This window comes from Lemur catta, chromosome 19 (genome assembly GCF_020740605.2).
Source record: "Lemur catta isolate mLemCat1 chromosome 19, mLemCat1.pri, whole genome shotgun sequence".
Lineage (NCBI taxonomy): Eukaryota > Metazoa > Chordata > Mammalia > Primates > Lemuridae > Lemur > Lemur catta.
In genome coordinates, this window is record NC_059146.1 from 32612824 (window position 1) to 32635953 (window position 23130).

The 23130-nt window shown below is 49.7% G+C and overlaps 2 protein-coding genes across 8 annotated transcripts in view; both read right to left on the reverse strand.

Annotated features, from left to right (window-relative positions):
• Positions 1-18452, reverse strand: LOC123624510 (zinc finger protein 883-like). 7 transcript variants are annotated; one of them, XM_045532397.1, is made up of 5 exons: positions 9695-9995; positions 9274-9378; positions 7541-7579; positions 4063-4189; positions 1-2818 (listed from the first exon to the last, which is right to left on the reverse strand). In XM_045532397.1, the coding sequence occupies exons 3-5, from the start codon at positions 7571-7573 to the stop codon at positions 1128-1130; spliced, it is 1851 nt and encodes a 616-aa protein (XP_045388353.1). In that variant the 5' UTR covers positions 7574-7579; positions 9274-9378; positions 9695-9995; the 3' UTR covers positions 1-1127. The 7 variants fall into 7 exon arrangements, with proteins under 7 accessions (XP_045388353.1, XP_045388355.1, XP_045388356.1 ...); XM_045532399.1 differs by lacking the exons at positions 9274-9378; positions 9695-9995 and adding an exon at positions 18408-18452; XM_045532400.1 differs by lacking the exon at positions 9274-9378 and having other exon boundaries at positions 4063-4184.
• The window catches only part of LOC123624511 (WT1 interacting protein), an 18202-nt gene continuing 13266 nt past the window's right edge, over positions 18195-23130 (reverse strand). The window contains exons 5-8 of the mRNA XM_045532401.1: positions 22991-23121; positions 22158-22209; positions 21381-21449; positions 18195-18608 (exon numbers count right to left, since the gene is read on the reverse strand). Of these exons, the coding sequence (XP_045388357.1) occupies positions 18468-18608; positions 21381-21449; positions 22158-22209; positions 22991-23121 (393 nt within the window). The 3' untranslated portion in view covers positions 18195-18467. The remainder of the gene's footprint in view (positions 18609-21380; positions 21450-22157; positions 22210-22990; positions 23122-23130) is intronic.

Below are 23130 nucleotides of genomic sequence, written 5' to 3' on the forward strand. Positions count from 1 at the left end.
GCAAAAAAGAGTAAACCTTTTATTATACCATTTATGTAAAATTTTATAAAAAGAAAAGGAGTTTATAGTGAAAGACAGCAAATCAATGGGAATGGGAATGAGTAGCCAGAGACGTAGGGAAAGAGAGATTTTAAAGGAGAGGAACTTTGGGGATGTTCATCATTGTGATTATGGTTATGGTTTCATGGGTATATATTAATGCACTAGATAAAACATCACATCTTACATCTTAAATATGCAGTTTACTGCACATCAATTATACCCCAATAGATATAGACACAGAGCTTTAAAAAACGGTTCCACATAAAAATCTGGATCTCTTGCTTCTCTTGAAAAGCTTGTCATTTTGGCAAACATATAATGAAACCATCATAACTATCCTCATCCTTTGAAAAGGAAACCCCTGCTTCAATGCAAGCAAAGACTAGCAAGCAAGAAAGGTTCTTTGTGAGTCATAAAAGTCTCATGCCTAAACTATAATCTCTGTCCTGTCTCCACTTTCTTGCTTGTACAGAAATGGCCTTGAAGCAATCAGCTCAAATAGCCTCAGCAATCCAGAAAACATTTAGATTATTTGTTCTGCCAGTGACTTTGTCCATAGGAGTGGCTAAATCTAGAAGTCCTGAGAATATCTGTATACCCTCATCCCTCACAGCTGTAGTGACCAGAATAATTCCGTAAGCACGTTTAGATGGGGAACACATCCTCTAGTTTGCTGTCCCCAACTGTTAACCACAGCCAGTGTGTAAATGTAATTATGGTGGACTTCAATGGCCTCAGACCACTCATGATTTCCTCCAGGGAGGGCGAGACAGTACAGAGGTCTGCCTTCACTGAGCACACTGGGTAACCTGATACACACTTACTGGCTGGCAAAGGTGAAATGGCTTTTGCCACAGGTACTAGCAGTGATATAACTCAGGCAAGGGCCCTGGGCAGGTAAGAAAGTGCAACGCAGCTCCTGAAAGCTCCCCACCTACCTGACACTCACAAGGAATCTCTCCAGTATGCACGTCCAGATGTGAGATTCAACTTTTGCCTGATGGCTACATCACAAAGCCTACTCTCAGAGCTTCTCTTCAGTGTCACTCATTATGTTGACCAGGCAGATAACACACTCCCTCTACTCAAAAGCCTTTCTCCAGAGTGAACTTTCTGGTACTAAATGGGAGAAGGCCATTGGCTGAAGGCTTTTCTCCAATATGATTCCTTTGATGTTTAATGAGGCTGGATTTGTGGCTAAAGAATTTCCCACATTCACTGCATTCATAAGGCCTTTCTCCAGTGTGGACTCTCTGGTGTTGAACAAGCGTAGATTTAAGGCTGAAGGCTTTCCCACATTCACTGCACTCATAAGGCCTTTCACCAGTGTGGACTCTCTGGTGTAAAATGAGGCTGGATCTTTGGCTAAAAGATTTCCCACATTGAGTGCATTTATACGGCCTTTCACCAGTGTGAACTCTCTTATGTGCAATAAGGCCAGAGCTTTGGCTAAAGAACTTTCCACATTCAGTGCAGTTATAAGGCCTTTCTCCAGTGTGGATTCTCTGATGCCGGACAAGTGTGATTCTGCGGCTAAAGAATTTCCCACATTCGCTGCACTTATAAGGCTTTGCCCCAGTGTGAATTCTCTGGTGTTCAATAAGGCCAGAGCTTTGTCTAAAGGTTTTCCCACATTCACTGCATTCATAAGGCCTTTCTCTAGTGTGGCTTTTCTTGTGCTGAACAAGTCTGCATTTCTGACTGAATGCTTTACCACATTCAGTACACTCATGAAGGCTTTCTCCAGTGTGAATTCTCTGGTGTTGGACAAGTCTGTGTTTGTAGCTGAAGGCTTTCCCACATTCACCGCATTCATAAGGCCTTGCTGAGATATGAACTCTACGGTGTATAGTAAGGTTGGAATAATGGTTAAAGAATTTCCCACATTCACTGCATTCATAAGGCCTTGCTCCACTGTGAACTCTCTGGTGTACAATAAGGCTAGAGCTATGACTGAATAATTTTCCACATTCACTGCACTCATAAGGTCTTTCTCCAGTATGGACTCTCTGATGCTGAACAAGTATGTGTTTGCTGCTGTAGGCTTTCCCACATTTGCTGCACTCGTAAGGCCTTTCTCCAGTGTGAAGTTTTTTATGGCGAACAAGGTGGGTGCTTTTGCTGTAGGCTTTTCCACATTCACTGCACACATAAGGCGTTATACCCATGTGAACTCTCTGGTGTACAACAAGGTTAGATTTACGGCTAAAGAATTTTCCACATTCATGGCACTCATAAGGTCTTTCTCCACTGTGGACTCTCTGGTGCTCATGAAACCTACTTTTGTGTCTGTAGGCTTTCCCACATTCACTGCATGTGTAATATCCTTCTGCAGTGTGAAAGGCCTCTTTGCACTGAGTACTTCTGAGTGAGTTCTCCTTGCTGTAAATGGTCTGTTGCTGGAGAACGGCTGAGCTGGGCAGGTCTTTCCCACTGTCGCCACATGTGAAGGGATTCTCTGACACATGGACTCCGCAGTTCTTACCAAACAAAGCCCTATCCTCATCCCTTCTGAAGTAGTTCTCTCCAGTGTGCTGCTTCTGATGCTGGAGGATGTTTGTGCTAAACCAGAATGGTCTTCCATGTGTTTCATATGTGTGTGATTTATGCCTGGGGTGTATTCCCTGATGCTCAGCCAAGAGCAAAACATCTTTCATGACTGGGCTCCAAATCCCAGAAGGGTAGGCTTTTTGGGTGGCCAGACCTGTCTTGGGAGCCCTGACCTGTGACACTCCTTGAGAAGGTGCCTCCTCATTCTCCATTCGAAACCAACAACCTGAAAGCAGAGAAATGTTGTTGAAGTATATGTACACTTTGGTAGGAGGGGCAGCCCCACCACAATGCATATCTTACAAATCCAGGAATGAGTACATGAAACTCTTAGGATGGAAAGGGGGCTGAAGTTAGGGTGAGAGAGTCTGCTGTACTGAGCCTGGCAACATCATACAATGGGGAAGCCCCCTGTGGGGCAAGCATACTGTGATGGGTGGGACACAGCACAGGAAGGAGACGCTGCGTCTCCAACTCACTTCTCTGCAAACAGCTTTCAGCTGGGGCTTATCTGCTGGTGACACATGAGCACTGAACAGAAAGGTATGTGCAGACCCAGGAAAACCAACTTCAAGGACTATTTAGGCTATGTGCACATCTCACAACACATTATGTGTAGCTCAGTGCCAGACAACACTGCAGAGAGAGCTGTGGAGAGGAATGGGTGAGACCTGAATGCCAGAGAGGTGGGGGCCAGTCCTGGCTAGAAGTCAGAGTAGGAATGACAAGTCGGCAAAGGCTGAAATACAGAAATGAGTTAAGGCCCCTGTCCTTGGTACAAAAACAATCACGGGCACTGGAAAGGTTCCTGGCATCATAAGAATTCGGCCCTTACTTCGAGCCATCCCTCACTTCCCACCTACGAGAGCCAGTACCCCTCTGGTGTCCTCTTGCCATAGCTGGAGTCAGGTCTACCTGAATTTGGGAAGACACAAGTCCTAAAGGAAAGGAAAGGCAGGTAAGTGGACAGCAGGTGCACAGAGTAACCCACCCCAAGACAGACCTCAGGAAAGAAAACTAGTATAACAAAAAGAGCCTCAGAGAATGTCTTATAGGAACAGCCCAGTGGTCCCTGCAAGTAGTCACCATGTGGTGCCTGCAATTCCTGGCACTGTGAGGCACAAGGAAATGCCAGCTGCAGGGAAAGGGGCAGGACTATGGGCAGAGAGCAACAATGATTCTGGACAGTCACTCTGCCAGGGTGAAGCCAAGCCTGGTGGGATTCACTGGGTTCACTGCAAGATGCCTGGTTCCCTTATTTTCCCCTGCAAGGCTTCAGCGTACCAGGTGGTGGGGCTGCCTGGGGAGAGAATGTACTCAGCCCAGCCCTAGCACCCATAACACCTTCACAAGAAAACTTAGGAAAAGAGGAATGTCCACAGCCAGGCTGTGGTAAGGAAAGAGCAGCCCCTAGAACAAAGAGGAAGGAAAGAGCCCAGCCAGGATGCTGGGTGAGTGTGAGGGACTTACCCAGGGAGGCCACAAGTGCAAAATTCTCCAGCATCACATCGCGGTACAGGAGTCTCTGAGTCTCATCAAGAAGCTTCCACTCCTCCCATGAGAAGTCCACAGCCACATCCTCAAAGGTCACACTGCCCTACCATGATAGGGAAAGCGGTGTCCCTGAGCGGCCTCTCTCCCCAGGACCCTTGGTCTATCCTTTGTCCCCCAAAATATCCCTCCTTTTCTCCCCCTCCACCTCAGGTCACCTCACAGGAGATATCAGGCCAAATGCTGCTGCTTCCCTCTCCCTCGTCACGGTCCTACTGATCACCACATTGGCCCACATCAACTACAGGCACGTGTGCAAATAAATGCCATCTAAGCTCTGGGCCTGGCGCAAAAGGCCCTACCCCTTCTCCTGTCAGCAAATTCCTGGGTCATGCCTCCCAGACCAATGCCTCCCAAAACAAGCCAACAGGGCCTCAGCTTTATCCCTTAAGCTCCTAGGACCAAGTCCCTGGGACCATCAGTTCACACTCTCTCCCTTGAACACATCACCCTGCAGACCATCCCTCCCTCACATTTCTGACCTCCCACTGTCACCACCAACTCCTGGCCCACACCACAGATATCTGACATCTCCACATTCCACTCTGCACGTGGCATCCAGACAATGCTTGGGAAATGTAATCATGACTCCATCCTGCCTTAGACCTCTGACAGCCCACAAAGCCAGGGAGCCACAGTCCTGTTTTTTGCTGTCGGGTTTTTGTTTCTTTTTTGGGGGGGTGGGCAGAGTCTTGTTCTGTGGCCCAGGCTAGAATGCAGTGGCGTCATCATAGCTCACTGCAACCTCCAACTCCTGGGCTTAAGTGATCCTCCTGCCTCAGCCTCCTGAGTAGCTGGGATTATAGGCATGTGGCACCATGTCCGGTAATTTTTCTATTTTCTTGTAGAGATGGGGTCTCGCTCTTGATCAAGCTAGTCTCGAACTCCTGACCCCAAGCTATCCTCCCGCCTCACCCTCCCAGAGTGCTAGGATTACAGGCGTGAGACACCACACCTGGCTCCCAGTCCTGTTTTAAAGATCGCTCCACTTTGCCCTGCTCCTTGCTTCAATCTCGGCCACTCAGAACCACGTGCAGGTGTCAGATACCTTAAGCCCTTTTCTACTGCTGGGTTATACGCACTGTCCTGTCACCCATCTCAGCCATGCTCTTTCCATCAAAGCCTCATTCAATGCCAGCCCCACTGGTCCCCTGGCCTTCGCTGACTTTCCCATTTGCCCCTGAGCTTATCCACCAGCCTGATGCAGCTCTTTAGGCCCCACAAGAGTCATCACAAAAGCCTCCAGATGGGTGAATAAGTGCAGGCTCTGGCCTCACTGTCATCTCACTGCCATTACTGCTAAGCTTCCACATCCATCTCATGGCCGTTCTCCCTTGGAAGCCTTGGGATGGAAGCCAGCTCCCAACTACAGCCACCACTCTCTGTCTTTGTGACACACATCAACCCCATTCGGGTGCACAAGAGAGAGAAACCCAGTCCTCCAATCTGACCCTCCTTTTCCTTGCCCCCAATAACACCGTCACCATGACCTGAAGACTCCCTTTCCTAAATGTGACTCACAGCTCCACCCCAATACGGTTTCGGTGTAGTTTGTCCCCACCAAAACTCAGGTTCAAGTTTAATTGCCAGTGCAGCAGTGTTGAGAGGTAGGAGGTGTTTGCATCATGGGGACTCTGCCTGCAGGAGCAGCTGGGTGCCGTTCTCTCCAAAGTGAGTTCTTGCTCTTGTGCTTAGTCCGGCAGGAATGGATTCATTCCCCGAGAGCAGGTTGTTAAATAAACCTCTTTTCTTTATAAATTACCCAGTTTCAGGTATTCTGCTAAAGCAACACAAAACGGACAAAGACAATCCCAGTCCACATACAGGCCACCAATCTGTGATACCTCTGACTTGAGCCCATCCCCTGAACTCCAGACCTGTGTGTCCAGCTGTCCACTCAAGGCCTCCACTCAGGGGTCTTTATTAGAATGTCTCAGACTCAACATCTAATAACAAATCCTAACTCCTGATATTACCTCTGAAACTTACTCCTACAACCAACTTCCCCATTTCAGTTGACATCTCCTTCCAGCTACAAAGGCCAAATATTCTGGAGTTATCACTGACTCCTCTCCTTCTCTCTTAACTTCCACATCAGAAAGTCTAATTGGGCTGGGCGCGGTGGCTCACGCCTGTAATCCTAGCACTCTGGGAGGCCGAGGTGGGCGGATCGTTTGAGCTCAGGAATTCGAGACCAGCCTGAGCAAGAGCGAGACCCCGTCTCTACTAAAAATAGAAAGAAATTATATGGACAGCTAAAAATATATATATAGAAAAAAATTAGCCGGGCATGGTAGCGCACGCCTGTAGTCCCAGCTACTCGGGAGGCTGAGGCAGAAGGATTGCTTAAGCCCAGGAGTTTGAGGTTGCTGTGAGCTAGGCTGATGCCACAGCATTCTAACCCGGGCAACACAGTGAGACTCTGTCTAAAAAAAAAAAAAAGAAAAGAAAAGAAAGTCTAATTGGACCTACTTTTTTTTTTTTTTTTTTTGAGACAGAGTCTCACTTTGTTGCCCGGGCTAGAGTGAGTGCCGTGGCATCAGCCTAGCTCACAGCAACCTCAGACTCCTGGGCTTAAGCGATCCTACTGCCTCAGCCTCCCGAGTAGCTGGGACTACAGGCATGAGCCACCATGCCCGGCTAATTTTTTTGTATATATATTTTTAATTGGCCAGATAATTTCTTTCTATTTTTAGTAGAGACGGGGTCTCACTCTTGCTCAGGCTGGTCTCGAACTCCTGACCTCGAGCGATCCACCCGCCTCGGCCTCCCAGAGCTAGGATTACAGGCGTGAGCCACCGCGCCCGGCCTGGACCTACTTTAAAAACAAATCCAGAAACCGTATTTTTCTCCCATATCCATAGTCACCAACCTGGACCAGCCATCACTGATATTCATATAAACTATTGCAGGAGCCTCTTCCCTCACTCCTAATGTCTGTTCTCCACTCTGCAGCCAAAGGAAGTCTGTTAAGACCTGATTCAGATGACTGCCCCCTACTCTACTCCAAACCTTCCATGGCTCCTAACACCTTCAGAATAAAGGCACTCTTCCTCCACTTGCCATTGCAGGCCTGACTGCTGCATCCCTGCCGTGTGGTCCCACAAGACAAAACAGAGACCTGCAACAGCTGCCTGACAACTCAGGCTCAGCTCTAAGCATTTGCACATGCTGATCCCTGGGCCTGTAATACCTTCTACAGGACATCCCACTGGTGGCCAGAAAGTGGGCCCACTCCATATAACCCCGGCCTGGATTCATGACCCTGAGTCTGGTGAGACCCCAGATACCTCAACCCAAAGGCTAATAGAGTGGCAGGTATAGGGTCCTGCCACATTCTGCAGACCAGATGAGTGGGACACAGGAAGGATGAGGACCTGAGACACCCTCTACTCACCTGTGCATGGCTCATAAGTGCTTCTGAAGCCATGGAAACCTGTGGGAAGAGTGAGACTGTGAGTGAAGTGCACCCAGGTGGGGTCCCAAGGGCTGGAGGTGACCTCCAGCCGATTTTTTAACTTCTGGGCTTCAGTCCTTAGTGCTACCTCTTAACCAGCTGTGTGACTTTGAACAAGGATTCAACCTCCTTGTGCCTCAATGTCATCTGTAAAATGGGTATAATGGTACCAAGCTCATAGGGCTGCTGTTGGTATCAAATGCATTAGTACATGTCAAGTGGTAAGTGTGGGCTATTACTGCCACAGAATTAAAGCTGCTGTCAATGTTTTCCGTACAAATGATACAATGGGTTTTTGAAACTTTAAATGTGTGGTATACTTACCTTGTAAGTATTTAAAAGAATGTCATATTTATGACTTTTTAGTATCTTACTACACTGCCTTGTGGTATATTAAGGTGTGAAGTAAATATTAAGTGCTTGCATACAGTTAACTTGTTAAATTCACACATTTCAATGTTTATTGCCTACCTATATGTACACATTTAGAGGAATACTGATCTCTTTTTATTTCAGAGTATTACGGGGGTTACATAAATTGCCCTTGCACTGCCCGAGTCAGAGCTTACAAGCATGTCCATCTCCCAGACAGCGTGCACCGCATCTATTAAGTGTGAATTTACCTGTGGAAATAAGTCGTTGTTTCATAAATTCACAAGTTAAAAATGGCGAGGTGGGCGGCAGCTATGCAGGCCAGGTGGATGCTAGTTTTCTACCCTTAAAAACCCGCCTGTAATTGGATGACTTCTCCCCATTCTATTGCCACCACTCTGGTCCAGCAGCAACTCTCCTGGAGTTTGCTCCAGTAGCTTCCTCAAGGCCTCCCCATCTCCGCCCTCACAAACCCTCCTTCCCTCCCGTCCCCCAGTCTGTTCTCTGAGCAGTCTTTGGGAATATTTTAAAATCTTAGTCTCTTTGTCCACACCCTCCATGGCTACCAGCACCCTCAGAATGATCTCACAGTGACTCAGGCGGCGGCTGTGAACTAAAATAAAACCTTAAGGCTCACCCCCACGCTGGCTGACTGAATGGACCCCCTCATGGCCAAAGGAATATCCTAAAACTAAATTGCCTGCCAGGAGGAGGGAGGTCAGACATGCCTCATCATGCCCCTCTCCCTTCTTGGGGACATCCTTTGTCCCCATTAACAGGCCTAAGGGTATGCAAGACAAACCTGCAGGTCCTCAATTTACGCAACAAATATATGTCCAGTGGCTTGTCTCTGATTAACAGCTCCTTATGTTAAAATATTCCAAGCCTTTAGACAAAGCTTCATGTCTGTAACCAATTACAAGTCAAAGAATCTTTAAATCCACCTATTAACTGTAAGCGCCCCGCCCCTGCCCCTTAGAGATGGCCCACCTTTTCGGGCCAAACCAATGTATGCCCCCCACGTATTGATTTATGACTACCTGTAACCCCTGTCTCCCTCAAATGTATAAAACTAAACTGTAACCCAGCCACAGCGAGTCTACTTGCTCAAGGCTTCTTGTGCGTGGCTCCGGGTCATGGTCCTCAAATTTGGCTTAGAGTAAATCTCTTTAAAATTATTTTACAGTTTGGCTTTTTCTTTTTCCGTTAACACTGCCCTTCCACACATAGCTCATCCGCTCACAATGTTTTCCATAGATAGGAGATAGACTCCGGGTTTCCCAACTGCTCCTCAATCGCACCTCCAAGCCTCTGCACACGCTGGTCTCCGTGTAAAGAACACTCTTCCACTCCTCATCACGCTGGGTGTCAGAAATGGGGACCCCGCCCAGGAACGCACCAATGTCCTGAAGAGAGGGGCATGCCTGAGGTGACCCGGCAAGGTGCCCTTCCTTCATTCGGGGGCTCAGGATTTGCAGGTGCGGGTGCGGACAGGTGAGGACCTGGGGGACGCAGCACCAACCTACGCTGGGTCCATCAGAGCGGCAGCCAACATGAGGGCCTGCGGCGCAGCGGGGCCGGGAGCGCGAGCCGAACCCAATCCCAGCCCGCCCCCGCGCGGAGTCAACCGAGGCGGCGTCCCAGCCCCGCACCCCTGAACCACAGACCCGCCTCTGTGCATTGTGGGCAACGTTTCCCATCACCCCTTCCCGCTCACGTTACCTTGGCCCTGACCAAGAGTTCAGAATCTGATCAGGTGGGACGACCCAAAAGACACCAGAACGACAGCCGGCCGGAAGCCGCCGGAAATCCCGCCCGGACGTGCTCGGCAAGGTCCCTCCTCGGCCCTCATTGGTCCAGCGCCGCAGTGCTCTGCGCCGAGGCATCTGGGTAATGTAGTTCCAGACTCTGGGGCGCAGGCGCACCCTCCAAGAGGCCACGCAAGGGACGCCGGGAAGGGTTGCCCAAACTTCCAATGGTCTGACCCTGTCTGGCTCCTGTTAGAGAGGACGCGCCGAGGCTCCTTAATCACAGAAAAGTTTGGGAACACATTATTTCAGATACTCCCCAAAGCTGCAAAACCAAAAGACACGAAACCATGTCAGTCCGATCCCAAGACACTTATGGGAACCAAGCAAACCAAAATAGTAAATAATCCCTCTTTATCCATAGGGGATATGTTCCAAGAACCTCAGTGGATACTATTTTTTTCCTATACATACATGCCTATGATAAAGTCTAATTTTTGAATTATGCACAGTAAGAAATAATAAAATAGAACAGTCATAACAATATGCTGCAATAGAAGTTATATGAATGTGGTCTCTGTTTCTCCCTCTCTCTCAATAACTTATTGTACTGTACTCACTCTTCTTCTTCTTTTTTTTTTTTTTTTTTTGAGACAGAGTCTCACTCTGTTGCCCGGGCTAGGGTGAGTGCTGTGGCGTCAGCCTAGCTCACAGCAACCTCAAACTCCTGGGCTTAAGCGATCCTACTGCCTCAGCCTCCCCAGTAGCTGGGACTACAGGCATGTGCCACCATGCCCGGCTAATTTTTTCTATATTTTTAGTTGTCCGGTTAATTTCTTTTTATTTTTTAGTAGAGACGGGGTCTCACTCTTGCTCAGGTTGGTCTCGAATTCCTGAGCTCAAACGATCCGCCCACCTCGGCCTCCCAGAGTGCTAGGATTACAGGCGTGAGCCACTGCACCCAGCCTGGATCATTTATTTCTATTGCTGTCTTTTCCCAACCCACAAATATTTTCTTCTGCAATGTTTAATCTGCTGTTAATTCCATCCATTGGAATGTATTTTTTATCTATAGAAGTTTGATTTGGGTCTTTTTAAATATATCTGTTTTATCAAGTATTCTTCCTTTCTTGAACATTTAATATAATTTTAATAACTGTTTTAATGTTTTTGTCTACCAGTTCTACCACGTGTCATTTTTTGGTCTGTTTATATTGATTGACTCTTTTGATAATAGGTCATACTTTTCTTCTTATTTGCATGCCTGGTAATTATTTCTTATATGCAAAATACTGTGAAATTTAATTTTTTAGGTGCTGGTTAGTTCTGTATTTCTATAAATATTCTTGAGTTTTGTTCTGTTACTCAATTATTTGGAAATAGTTTGATCCATTTGAAGATTTTTAAAAGTTTTGTTAGGTGGCACAAAAGTGGCCATATGCTAAGGTGAATTTTATACCACTACCTAAGATGATACCTGTCTGAGTAAACTACTTGACTTCCCATGAATAACTTGGGTGTGCCTTTCTGGCTGTCAGGAACACAATTTCCAGCCCTGTGTAAATTTCACAGATTATTCCTCCTTCTCCTTTCAGGTGGTTATTCCCTAGTCTTGGACCATTTTCTCACATACATACACTGAGCAGTATTCAGTGAAGACGTGACAGGCACTTTCTGCAAAACCATGGAGTTTTCTCTGCAGAGCTCTCTCCTCTCCAGTATCCTGCCCTGCAAATTTACCCACGTTGGCCACTTCAGACTCCCAACTCTGCCTCATGAACTCAGAGGCCGCTGATTCCCCCTTGCAATCCCCCTTCCTGCACTGCAACCTGGAAATTCTCTCAGGACAACCTGTGGAAATTATGTGGTTCACCTTCTTTGTTTCCCTCTCCCAGAGATCTCTGTGCTACCTGATGGCCAATTTCTGAAAATGATTATTTTGTATATTTTTTCCAGTTTTTTTTTTTGTTTCAAGTGAGAGGGTTAAAGTCCAGTTCCTGTTACTCCATCTTGGCCAGAAACAGTAATCTTTTTGTTTTGTTTCGTTTTCGTTTTATACTCCATTGACTATGAACTTGGGGAAAGTATTATGTTATTTCTCATAGTAACTACGATACTGGACTGGAGTAGGCAAAGAACATAACGGAACTGGGATTTAAAGAGTACCTGTGGATGTTTTGGGGGAAGCAATATATACATATATTTATCGATGATTTATAAATAGAGGATATTTCTTTAACAACTAAAATTCCTTTCCCTTATCTAGCTTACACTTGGTAGTGCCAGAGAAATAACAAACATGGGCCGGGCGCGGTGGCTCACGCCTGTAATCCTAGCTCTGGGAGGCCGAGGCGGGTGGATCGCTCGAGGTCAGGAGTTCGAGACCAGCCTGAGCAAGAGTGAGACCCCGTCTCTACTAAAAATAGAAAGAAATTATCTGGCCAACTAAAAATATATATACAAAAAAATTAGCCGGGCATGGTGGCTCATGCCTGTAGTCCCAGCTACTCGGGAGGCTGAGGCAGTAGGATCGCTTAAGCCCAGGAGTCTGAGGTTGCTGTGAGCTAGGCTGATGCCACGGCACTCACTCTAGCCCGGGCAACAAAGTGAGACTCTGTCTCAAAAAAAAAAAAAAAAAAAAAAAAGAAATAACAAACATGATAGCTCTGTAAATATACAGCATGTTGGAAGAAAAAGTGGGGAAAGGAGACAGGCCAGTGGGAGGCAGGAGGGGAGAAGAGTTACAATTTAGATAAAATGGCCAGAGCAACTAATAACCTGGAGTCTGAGTGATGTCCTGAAGGAACTGTAGTACCAGCTGCAGCGTGTGGGCGCTTGTTTCTCCACTTACCGGCAGACACATTGCTTATCAGACGTATTGCCTCTGGCAGTCCAAGAAATGAGACAAAAAGGTGTCTCTGTATATCTTAATGGAGCAGAAACTTACTGGATTAACCTCTATTCATGACATCCCTGATAGACTTCTTTATTAAACAATTATTGATCATGTAATAGTCATTCATGAACCTACAAACTGATGCCACACCTGGAAGGCCAATATATGCTTAAAAGCCACTTTATTTTGTTCTCTGTGAATTTTCTGCTAGAAACATTTGCTCCTTTTTCTACTGATATGTTGGTCTTTTCCTTATCATTTGTAGGAGCTGTGTAGAGACTCCTCATATACTAGGAAACTGAGCCAATTATAATATGACTTGCAAATATTTTCACCAATATTTTCTCCTAGCATTTTGAACTTCTTTGTGGTACAGTTTACCATGCAGTAATATTTTATTGTTTATGCAGTCAGATTTATCAATCTGGTTTTTTCATCTTTGGAATGGTCTTCTTTACATTATTTTAAAAGTCTTCCATTTTTTTGTAAGAACTTTATGGGAGTTTTTGGTCTTTAAATATATAAATCTTTCGGATATCTGAGTTTAATTTTGAAGGAAGCTGTGAGAGATAGATGCAACTGTTTTATTTCCTCAGATGTTTAATCAGTTGATTCAACAGCACTTCATTTATGAAATAACTGAAATTGCCTCACTGAGACAAGTTACCTGATTTACAAGTTACCTTTATCACAAAATTTTGATAATTTATATACATTTCTGGCTTTCTGTTGACAGTGTATTTATTGGTACATGCCCATACACTTGTGTGTGTGTTTTAATATTTCATAGGGCTTATTGTCCCTAATACTCTATATCTGAAATTTTTCTCAGCTATTTTTGTTTGACAAATATAAATGTCATATAAATGAAGCATATGATAGTAGCATTTTTAGTGTGGTTTTGTTCACTCATCATAATACATATGAGATTCCTCCACGTTGTTGCAGGTGTCAACAGTTTGTTCCTTTTTACTGTGGGGAAGTATTCAATTGCACGGGTGTAACATACTTGGTGTATCCATTCACCAGTTGACCAACACTTGAGTTGTTTCTACTTTCAATAAAATCTGAATTAAACTGCAATAAACACTGATGAGCAGGTTTTTATGTGAACGTAAATTTTCATTTCTCTTGGGTAAGTACCTAAGAGAGGGATTGCTGGGTCATATGATGAATGTAAGATTAGTTTTATAAGGATGAAGTAAATTTTGTCTTCAAAAACATCTTGGAGGATCTCAAACTACTCAACACTAAATGAAAATCCCATTAAAAAGTGGGCAAAGGACATGAACAAACATTTCTCAAAAGAAGACATACAATGGCCAACGTATATAAGAAAAAAATGCTCAACATCACTAATCATCAGAGAAATGCAAATCAAAACCACAATGCGATATCATCTTACCCCAGTTAGAATGACTGTTATAAAAAAGAAAAAAAATAACAGATGCTGGTGAGGATGTGGAGAAAAACAAACTCTTATACGCTGTTCTTGGGAATATAAATTAGTGCAGCCAGTAGGGAAAGCAGCATGGAGATTTCCCAAAAAACTAAAAATGGAACTACAGTACAATCCAGCAATCCCTCTCCTGGTATTTAGGCAAAGGAAAAGAAATCAGCATATCAAAGGGATACCTGCACTCACATGTTTATTGCAGCACTAATCACAATAGCAAAGATATGGAATCAACCTAAGTGACCATCAACCAACAGACAAATGGATAAAGAAAATATGGAGAGGGATTGCTGGGCTGACTATGATTCAGCCACAAAAAAAGAATGAAATCATGTCATTTGCAGCAACAAGGATGGAACTTTCACTATTCTAAATGAAATAAGCCAGGCACCAAAAGTCAAATAATCACGTTTTCACTCATATGTGGGAGCTAAAAAGGATCTCATAAAGGTAGAGAGTATAATGATAGATATTTAATATGAGAGACTAGAATAGGGGTGGGGGGTGATGAAGAGAGGTGGGCTACTGGGTACAAACATACTGGTAAATGAAAGGTATAAGCTCTGTTGTTGGGCAGCACAGTGACTATAGTTAACCACACTGCACTGTATATTTCAAAGTAGCTAGAAGCAAGGACTTGAACTGTTTCCGACACATAGAAATGATAAATACTAAAAATGATGGACACCTCGAATACCCTAACTTGATGATTACACATTCTATGCAGGTAACAAAATATTGCATGTACCCCATAAATGTGTAAAACATTACATATCAATAAAAAATAATCTTATTGGTATTTTCATTGGTATTACATTAAACTGCTATTTTTAGGGGGAAATGACACATTTAGGCAATTGAAAATTCCCATTCAATAATCTTTTCATTTATTTAAATTCAGTTATACTTGTCCCTCATGAAGATTTCAGAGTTTAAAAAAATATACATTCATTAATTCAACAAATATTTAGTGAGGATCTATTCTGTACTACACAATATATTTTAGTACTGGGGCAGAAATTTAAATTTGGAAGTTGTAGGTAAAGTTAGAAAAATGAAGCTAGATTCTATCACTAAGAAAATGAGTATAGGTAGAAAACAAAAGAAATGCAAAGAGAATGATCCCTGGTATACAAGTAACCAGAAAAGATGCTGGGAAGGATCCTCCAATGAGGTAGGAGAAAAACCAAGAGACTGTCACATCATGAAAGCCAGCTGGGGTGTGGGGAGGATCAGGTGTGTCAAATGATCGACGACCCAGCCAAATACTTCCAACTCACCTGGCTCTGGAGCTCCCCACCTGTTGCGGCGGGGGGGGGGGGGGGGGGGGGAGACCCCAGGTGATGTCGGCCTCACCGGATGAGTTCAGACTCTCCCGTTTTCTCTCTCCTGCTCCTGTCTCTCCATAGCTTATCACTCTTTCTCGCCATCATTCTCTGGGATGCTCCATCTCCCTCTTATACAGCATGTCTCTGCCCCCTTCACCTCTCACCATCTCTTGCCCAATCTCCTGGTCTCTCTCACTCATTCTCTCAAATACTCAACCTCTCTCAAACACAGTGTCTTTCTCAATCTCTCTAACTCTCTGCCCCTTCCCCCTGACACACACACACACACACACACACACACACACACACACACACACACACGGGGCAGCACACTCAGCACTCCAGGGTCTGTGCCTCTGGGGCTCAGCACTGAACCAAGGAGGTCCCCACCAAGAGGTGTGCTTGTACGTGTACTGCACAGAGCACACACGCCCACACTTGATGTGCACGTGTGTGTAGGATGTGCGTAAACCCCTGTTCTTGGGCCTTTATGTTCCACCTGTGGCTCCTTCATTGGGTAACTCAGGCTGGACTTGGACATGCAAAGCAAACAGGGCGGGGGGAGCTACACCAAGACCCTAAAGGCCAGGGCAGGGTCTGGCTCTGGCTGCAGCACCCACCATACACCAGGAATTGTGGAGATGAGAGTGTATCACCCAGATTGACCGTGGCCCGTAGAGCTCATCGTCTAGTGGGGATGCGGTTAGCAAGAGAAAAACGACTCAGACACACAAAAGCATAACAGTGGCCAAAGACACAGCTGCAGGTGTCATCAGATGCCCACATCAGGGGAGATATCGTAGGGGCGGGAGGATTTGGTACCCAGGCCTAGAAGGTCATGGGCCATCCACCTGGACGGGGTGTGGCTCTCACGCTGCTCCCTCAGTCCCCACAACCATCAGGTTGATGTAACTCCTGCAAATCGCCTGCAGGTGCTGCATCGGACAAATGAGCTGGGGGAGCAGGGACCAAAACTTGTGGGTGCTGAGGGACGTGTCGTAACTGGGAGCCTGACTCCGTGGTGTCGCTGAGAGCAGAGGAGCTGAAGGAGAATGAAAGTGCTGGGCAGGGAGTGGCTTCAGCAGAGGCAACCGCACATGCAAAGGCTCTGTGGTAGGAGGGACAGTGGCATCACCAGTGCCGACAGAAGACAATATGGGGCCAAGAGAGAAAGGGCAAGTGTGGCCCGAAATGAGGCCACTGTCCTACAGGGTTGTGCACTGCCTTGGCTCTGACCTTGGACAAAGTCCGTTCTGTGGGTGGGAAGGGGGAACTCAGGCCAGCTGGGTGGGATGAGCACGGTAACTAAGATGGAGCAGATGCAGGGAGCAATGGGGACTCCATGGCTGGACAAGCAGGGGCCACCTCCATGGCAGACGCACAGGAAGAGAACAGGGCCAGGTGTGCCCTTTGACCAGGAGAAACCGCGATCAAGGCAGGCTCCACCGAGTAGGCAAAGAGGAGGGCACACGGAAGAATGCCTTGCAATTATTAATAACTGATTTACAAGCAAAGCAGCCCAAGTCAAAAGGACGAGAGAGCCAGAAACAGCTGCCACTCCTGGAATTTACTCCCTGGCCTCACTGGGGTCACTTCCCCCAACAGCCCTCCCTGACTTCTGCTCAGTCCCCTCCTCAGGACACATACCTGCCCCAGCTCAGCACCTCCAGCTCCAGGCCTCGCACAGATGGACCCCAATGGCGGCCACGTGCCCTGCTGTCCCCTCTGGCGCATCCCCTTGGGCACTACCTGGACAACCCACCTAGTTCCTCTCTCCTGGCTCAGCCAGATGGATGCATCCAGGGCAAACAGACCTCCCGCCTGATGGTGGGGAGGGGAAGGGAGGGTGGCAGCCACAGGAGGCGACGCCCCGCTCACAGGAACAAACGGACTCAGTGCAGGTGTTCCCTGAAACCACTGTCAGGTGCAGGGGCCGCCGCAAGTGCAAAACCAACAGACTCCGAGAGTCCGAGAACAAAATAGGCCGATGGTCCCCCAAACTGCATTCCGAGGTGACCGCTCTTCAGACCCTGACACACACGACACCCCACACTGAAGTGTGAAAGGCAGACACGCACGGTGAGATTTTAGAAGAATTTATACAAAAATAGTTAAAACTACAATGTTCTTACTGCCTGAAAACCAGCTCCATCATATACAAATTGGACACTTGTGAGTTTGCTGTAATTTGCTTAAGAAATGACAAGCTTGGCCCAAGTTCTTAGAAGAAAACTACATTGTTTTAAATAAAATGAAAGCATCCTCAAGGGAAAAACTTAATTTAAGTCAAACCGTATCCTTTGGTCGTGGAGCCGGGCGGGCGCTGTGCCCCGCGCGCCAGGGCGCCCCTCGGGGTCCCTCCGTGGCTGGACCGCGGGCCGGGGGTTTGCCCCGGGAGGGGAGTGGGCGCGGTCCCCAGGCCAGAAGCCCCGAACCACGGGAGGGGGCGGGAACTGAGCCTGGCAACACCCTTCAGAGTCCCCATGGCCAACTCCCACGGTGACCGCAGTGGCCAAAGGCAGTGCCCCTTTGCAGGCCCCTTCCCCAAGGAGGTCCTTCCGCACCCTGCTGTGACCGCACCCACCCACCGGCGGGCAAGGCACTGAGACACACAAACGCCCCTGCCCTCCGCCAACCCCGCCGTCTCACCGCACCCTGGCCCGGGAGCGCGCCTGGAGGGCGCCAGGCCCTCTGAACAGGGAACTCAGCGTCCTCCCGGCTGTCACCCCGGACCTCCGGGCATCTCCGGCACGCAGCAGCCCTCTCCCACCGTGACCCACGGCCTGTCCCTGTCCCTGTCCCGAGGCTGTGGGCCGGGGAGAAGGGGGTCCGGGAACGGAAAGCCAGTGCTGGGCGGGTGGGAGGCAGCAGGGCCCGGAAACGGCTTGAGGAGGCACAGACGGTGAATAAATAGAAGTAGCTTCAACGCGGGGGTCCGGCCCCCGCGGACAGCAGCTCGGTGCCGAGTGCGGGGTGGGGGCGCGGTGGAAGCCCGCCTGACACTGACCTGGGCCACCCGTGCGGCCGTCCCCCGCACCCACACCCACGCGGTGGGGTCGGCTCCTGCTCAGAGCTCGGTGACGTGCACTGTGGGCGAGGGCAGCGGGCCCGGCCGCAGGCGCCGCAGGTGGCAGCGGCGGCAGAGCAGATGGCCCGCCAGGGGGTAGCAGCGGCGTCCGTCCTCCCCGCTCAGCTGCAGCCCGCAGTCCTAGGGAAGAACACAGCCCCCATCCCCGAGTAAGCAGACCGGGTGCGCGAGGACCCGCCAGAGTGGGGGCAGAGCTGCAGGGCTCCGCGCAGCACTGGGGGACGGGGCTCCCGCTGCGAGGGAGGAACTGCAGGTATCTCCCGCGCCCCAGAGAACGCCGTCAGGTCCCAGTACGCCTGGGAAAGGGGGCTGGGCAACGTAGGCATCATCACAAAAACGTGATGGTTTTTTTAAAAACAACACAACACATTACTTCTTGCAGGGAGCGCAGCTAACTAGAAAAAAGAAATATCGGAGACTTGGAGGCTCCCCTGCGACCAGGTGGAAAGAAAAGGACCTGAGCAAAGGAGATGTAAGGAGAAAGGAAGGTGGGGAGAGCCAGAAAGGGACAGGCAGGGCGAGGAGGAGCAGGTGTGTCAAGGAGGGAGTGGCTGGGCCGGGCGCGGTGGCTCACGCCCATAAATAATCCTAGCACTTTGGGAGGCCGAGGCGGGACGATTGCTTGAGCTCAGGAGTTCCAGACCAGCCTGAGCAAGAACGAGATCCCCGTCTCTACTTACACACACACACACACAAAAAAAAAATTAGCCAGGCAACTAAAAATAGAAACAAAAAATTAGCCAGGCAACTAAAAATAGAAACAAAAAATTAGCCGGGCATAGTGGTGCACACCTGTAGTCCCAGCTACCTGGGAGGCTGAGGCAGGATGATCGCTTGAGCCCAGGAGTTGGAAGTTGCTGTGAGCTAGGCTGACGCCATGGCACTCTAGCCAGAGCAACAGAGCAAGACTCTGTCTCAAAAAAAAAAAAAAAAGGAGGGAGTGGCTGGGATGTGGGAAGCTGCTCAGAGGCCTGGAAGGTGACACCTGAGGAGTGTTCACTGGATCCCACCATAATGGGGGTCACTAGAAGGTGGCCCGAAGAGACAATGGAAAGAGAAGAATTAGAGACACAATGTAAAGGAGGAGTTTGGCTTGATGTCCCTTATCTTGCATTTCTGCCATTGTAGGATCCTGGCAGCTTTGACATTTGATACCCAAAGCCCCTGAGACCAACAGCAGCCCCACCCGCACAGGTAAAGGGGCTGGGCCGCCACGACAGAGTCACAGCCTCAGGTCCCAAACCACTGCCAGCCCAGCCGTCCTCCCTGTCCTGCCACAGACCGCTGCCTGGGCCCTGCTACCAACCGCTGCCCACCAGAGAGGGCAGAGGGGCAGGCCCCTGCAGACCCTACTTCCCACCCAGCAGCCTCCGGGGGGCAACAGCACTGCACCTCCCTACCCCGCCAGCAGCTGGACTTGCTCCTTGACTCTCCGCGTCCACCTTTCGCTAAGGACTGTGCTCTGCAGTCCCTAGCAGACACCACCATCCACAGGACAGCCGAACAGAGGGATGCTGAGGCCCTGTTGCCACTGGAGAGGTAGCCTGGGCCCCTCTGCAGACAGTACCTGCTCCTCATCCTCTCTCTGAGGTCCCCTAGCAGGATTTGAGCTCCCACTGGGCCACCTGCCCACGCCAACCTTGCTGCCAAATGGATCCCGCAATGCAGGATTCCTACTGCAGATTTCTCCCTGACGCTCCCTGCTGCTCTTCCTGGGACCCTGCTCCCCATCAGGTTCCCCTCCGTGTTCCTCCTGCCTCTGTCCACTCCCTCTCAGCCTCCCTGTGCGGCTGCTTTGCCGCCACGCATCCTTTGAATGTCGTCGCTCCCTGGGCTACCCTGAGCCCCACAGCTTCCTCCACACCTCCCCCGAGAAGGCCTCAGCTGCCACATGCGGGCTAAGAGGGGACTCCTGCTTCCTGCCACGACAGAGCAGCAGGAACTGGATTTCCCCTCCCTGCGTGGACAAAGAGGAAAGCAGGTTAAATATAGGAAACTGACTCTGAGACCCAAAACGACAGGCAGGACAGATCAATAATCTGACAGAAGGGAAACGCAGGAGGCGAGCCCTGCATTGTCCTGACTAACCACCTGCACGTTGCCGAAGAGAGCCCAGGGGACTCCTTGAGTTGAGAATCTGGGAGAGCCAAGGCAACTAGACATCATGGGGCAAAGTATCAGAGGGGCAAGAGCCACACACCGATGACTCCCAAATTCCTACAGTGGTCAGCAGAGTCTCTGAACTCCCACACATTTAACAGTCTCCATCTGATGTCTTCAGCTACCCAAAACGAGAGCATCTTACCCCCTTCTTCCTCTTGCCCTCACTGCCTGCTGGGGTCCTGATGGTCAGACATCTGCCTGCGGCCACTCACCGACTCCAGGCCCTTCCACTGCCTGCCAGTCCCTTTCTGAAGCCAGGACCCCACCCCTGACTCCACCAGCCTCCTGGGGACACCCTGCCCCCACTCCCTCTTCCTCCAATTTGTTCTCCGCAAGGCAGTACCTTTTCCAAAATCCAAATGCAATCTTGTCATCACTCTTTGGCCATTCTCCACTGCCCTCAGGGTAAGTCTACACTCCTTATTCACCTGGCCTTTTGTCCCAGCTCCTGCCAAGCCCCCTTGATAGCACTCATTACCTTGTGTGGCTACTGCCTACTACGTCTCTCCTGTGACAGTAGGGACTGTCTAATCTCTGTCACCAGCCCCACATACCATAAATAGGGAATGTCTGCGTGAATGAGAAATGGCCTTAGGGGAAGGGAGAGAGCTCCCTGGGAGAGGACCGGTAGAATGGGGTAGAAGACATCAAAGAGGAGGCCGGCCCACAGAACACTGGCACAGGAGACCTGTGTGGGACGGGGACTGTCCCAGGAGAGCCCAGGCTCACCTCACAGTGGTAACATTCCACGTGGTAGTCTCTGTCCATGGACACGACACGGATGGTCGTCTCGCAGCCCTGGAGGAAGAGACGGGGTTCACACGTGATAAGCCCGCTGGGACTTGAGGCGCCTACACAATGTGCTCTTGTTCACACCCAGGGAGCACGGACATGGTGCTTCCACAGGGCCAGAGTGGGCCCCCGCAGATGCACACAAATGGATATGAATGTGCCTCAGGCGTCATCCATGGCTGCAGCCGACAGCACGCACATGTGTCCACGTGAGTGTCACTTGGGTGTACATGAGTGTGTACGTGTGATTTTCAGTTCTTTGGAGTGAGGAAAGACCACTGCCAGTTCTGCTTCCCCAGGCACACCCGGGGACAGAACTGGCACCTGCGGGAAGACCTGAGACAGCCTCGCCACCTAAGGGTGGCCCCCGCACAGGCCACATCCCTGTCTCATCTGCTCCCCCGGCCCACCCATCCTCAGCCCGCAGAGCTGAACAGACCCGGGGGCAGCCCTTACATCAATAGAGAATGGACAGAAGCTGGCAGTGGGGCAGCCAAGCAGCAGAGGCCACCGCTTCCCTGTACCCCGTGCCAGGAGACAACTGCACCCTGCATGCATGGGCGCAGCGCACATCCCTCGGCCCTGAAAGGTGTGGGGCAGGAGCACCTGCCCACCCCTCCCACTGTGGCCCAAGACCTGGGGCAGACCCGGGCCGGACTGGGAAGAGGCCGGCTGGGCCAGGCACCCGATCATCCCCAGGTGAGCGGTTCCTACCTGTGCAGGGAGGATAGGACGGGCACAGGAGGCACATTTTGGTGCAAAAACCCTGGAGGAATAAAGGAAACCAGAAGTGACCGGTTGAGTGACCAGAGGCCAAAGGGCACAAGGACAGGTCCACCCACAGTAGCCCCATGACACGGCCCAGGCATCAGGCCCTCTCCCCTCGTGTGGACACTTGGGGTGGAAGAAGCTGGGACAGCTTCTGCCCTGGCTTCCTGGTACAGGCCTCTTCTCCGGCTCCACTTCTACCCCGTCATCTCCTCCGGATGGCTTCAGTTTCTGTTCTGTCATCTCCCTCATGCTTGCTACAAGTCCCCTGCCCCTAATGTCCAGGTCTGGCCCCACCTTGGGTACCAGGGACGTGTGCTTGGCACTGATCCCCCATGAGGCAGCAGCACAGGACCAGAACTCTGAGCCTGGAGCCACAGCAGAGGGGACAGACCAGCTGCCTACATGGGTGCCAGACGGGCAGGAGAAAGGGTCTGCAAAGACCCTAAGCCCCTACCCCAGCCAGAAGAGGCCTGGCCTGGCAGGGGATGGAGGAGAGGAGACAGAGGGATGGCGGCATTGCAGTCACGAGAGGGGAGGAGAACGTAGGCAAAGGCAGGGAGAGGAGAGGCAGGAGATGGCTGACGGCTGAATCACCCCGGAGAGGGGGCTCAGGCTGAGACCCACGCCCTGCTTGAGCCACTGAGTGTGTCCAGAGTGTGCAAGAGGAGGCCAGAAAAGGCTAAGAACAGAGGGCATGGACAGGCCGGAAAAATGCTTCCAAGGGAGGCAGAGGGGACAGCGTGAGTCGCACCTGCTCCGCAGCACCGGCAACTCACGTGTGATAGTCTCTGACACAGTAGATGTTGTTCTCCACGTCCACAGTGAAGGGCACCCCGTCCAGGCACTCATTGCACACGGAGCACCGGAAGCAGCCCGGGTGGTAGGATTTGCCGAGGGCCTGCAGGATCTGGGGGTG

What these genes read in the sequence shown, in the direction of transcription:
- LOC123624510 (XM_045532393.1), bottom strand. Translation starts at nt 9,429, where the DNA reads ATGAAGGAAGGGCACCTTGCCGGGTCACCTCAGGCATGCCCCTCTCTT. An exon ending in GCGTGTGCAGAGGCTTGGAG is followed by an intron (nt 7,580 to 9,273) that starts GTGCGATTGAGG and finishes CTCTTCCCACAG; the next exon opens with GTTTCCATGGCTTCAGAAGC. An exon ending in TGCACTTGTGGCCTCCCTGG is followed by an intron (nt 2,819 to 4,062) that starts GTAAGTCCCTCA and finishes CTCTGCTTTCAG; the next exon opens with GTTGTTGGTTTCGAATGGAG.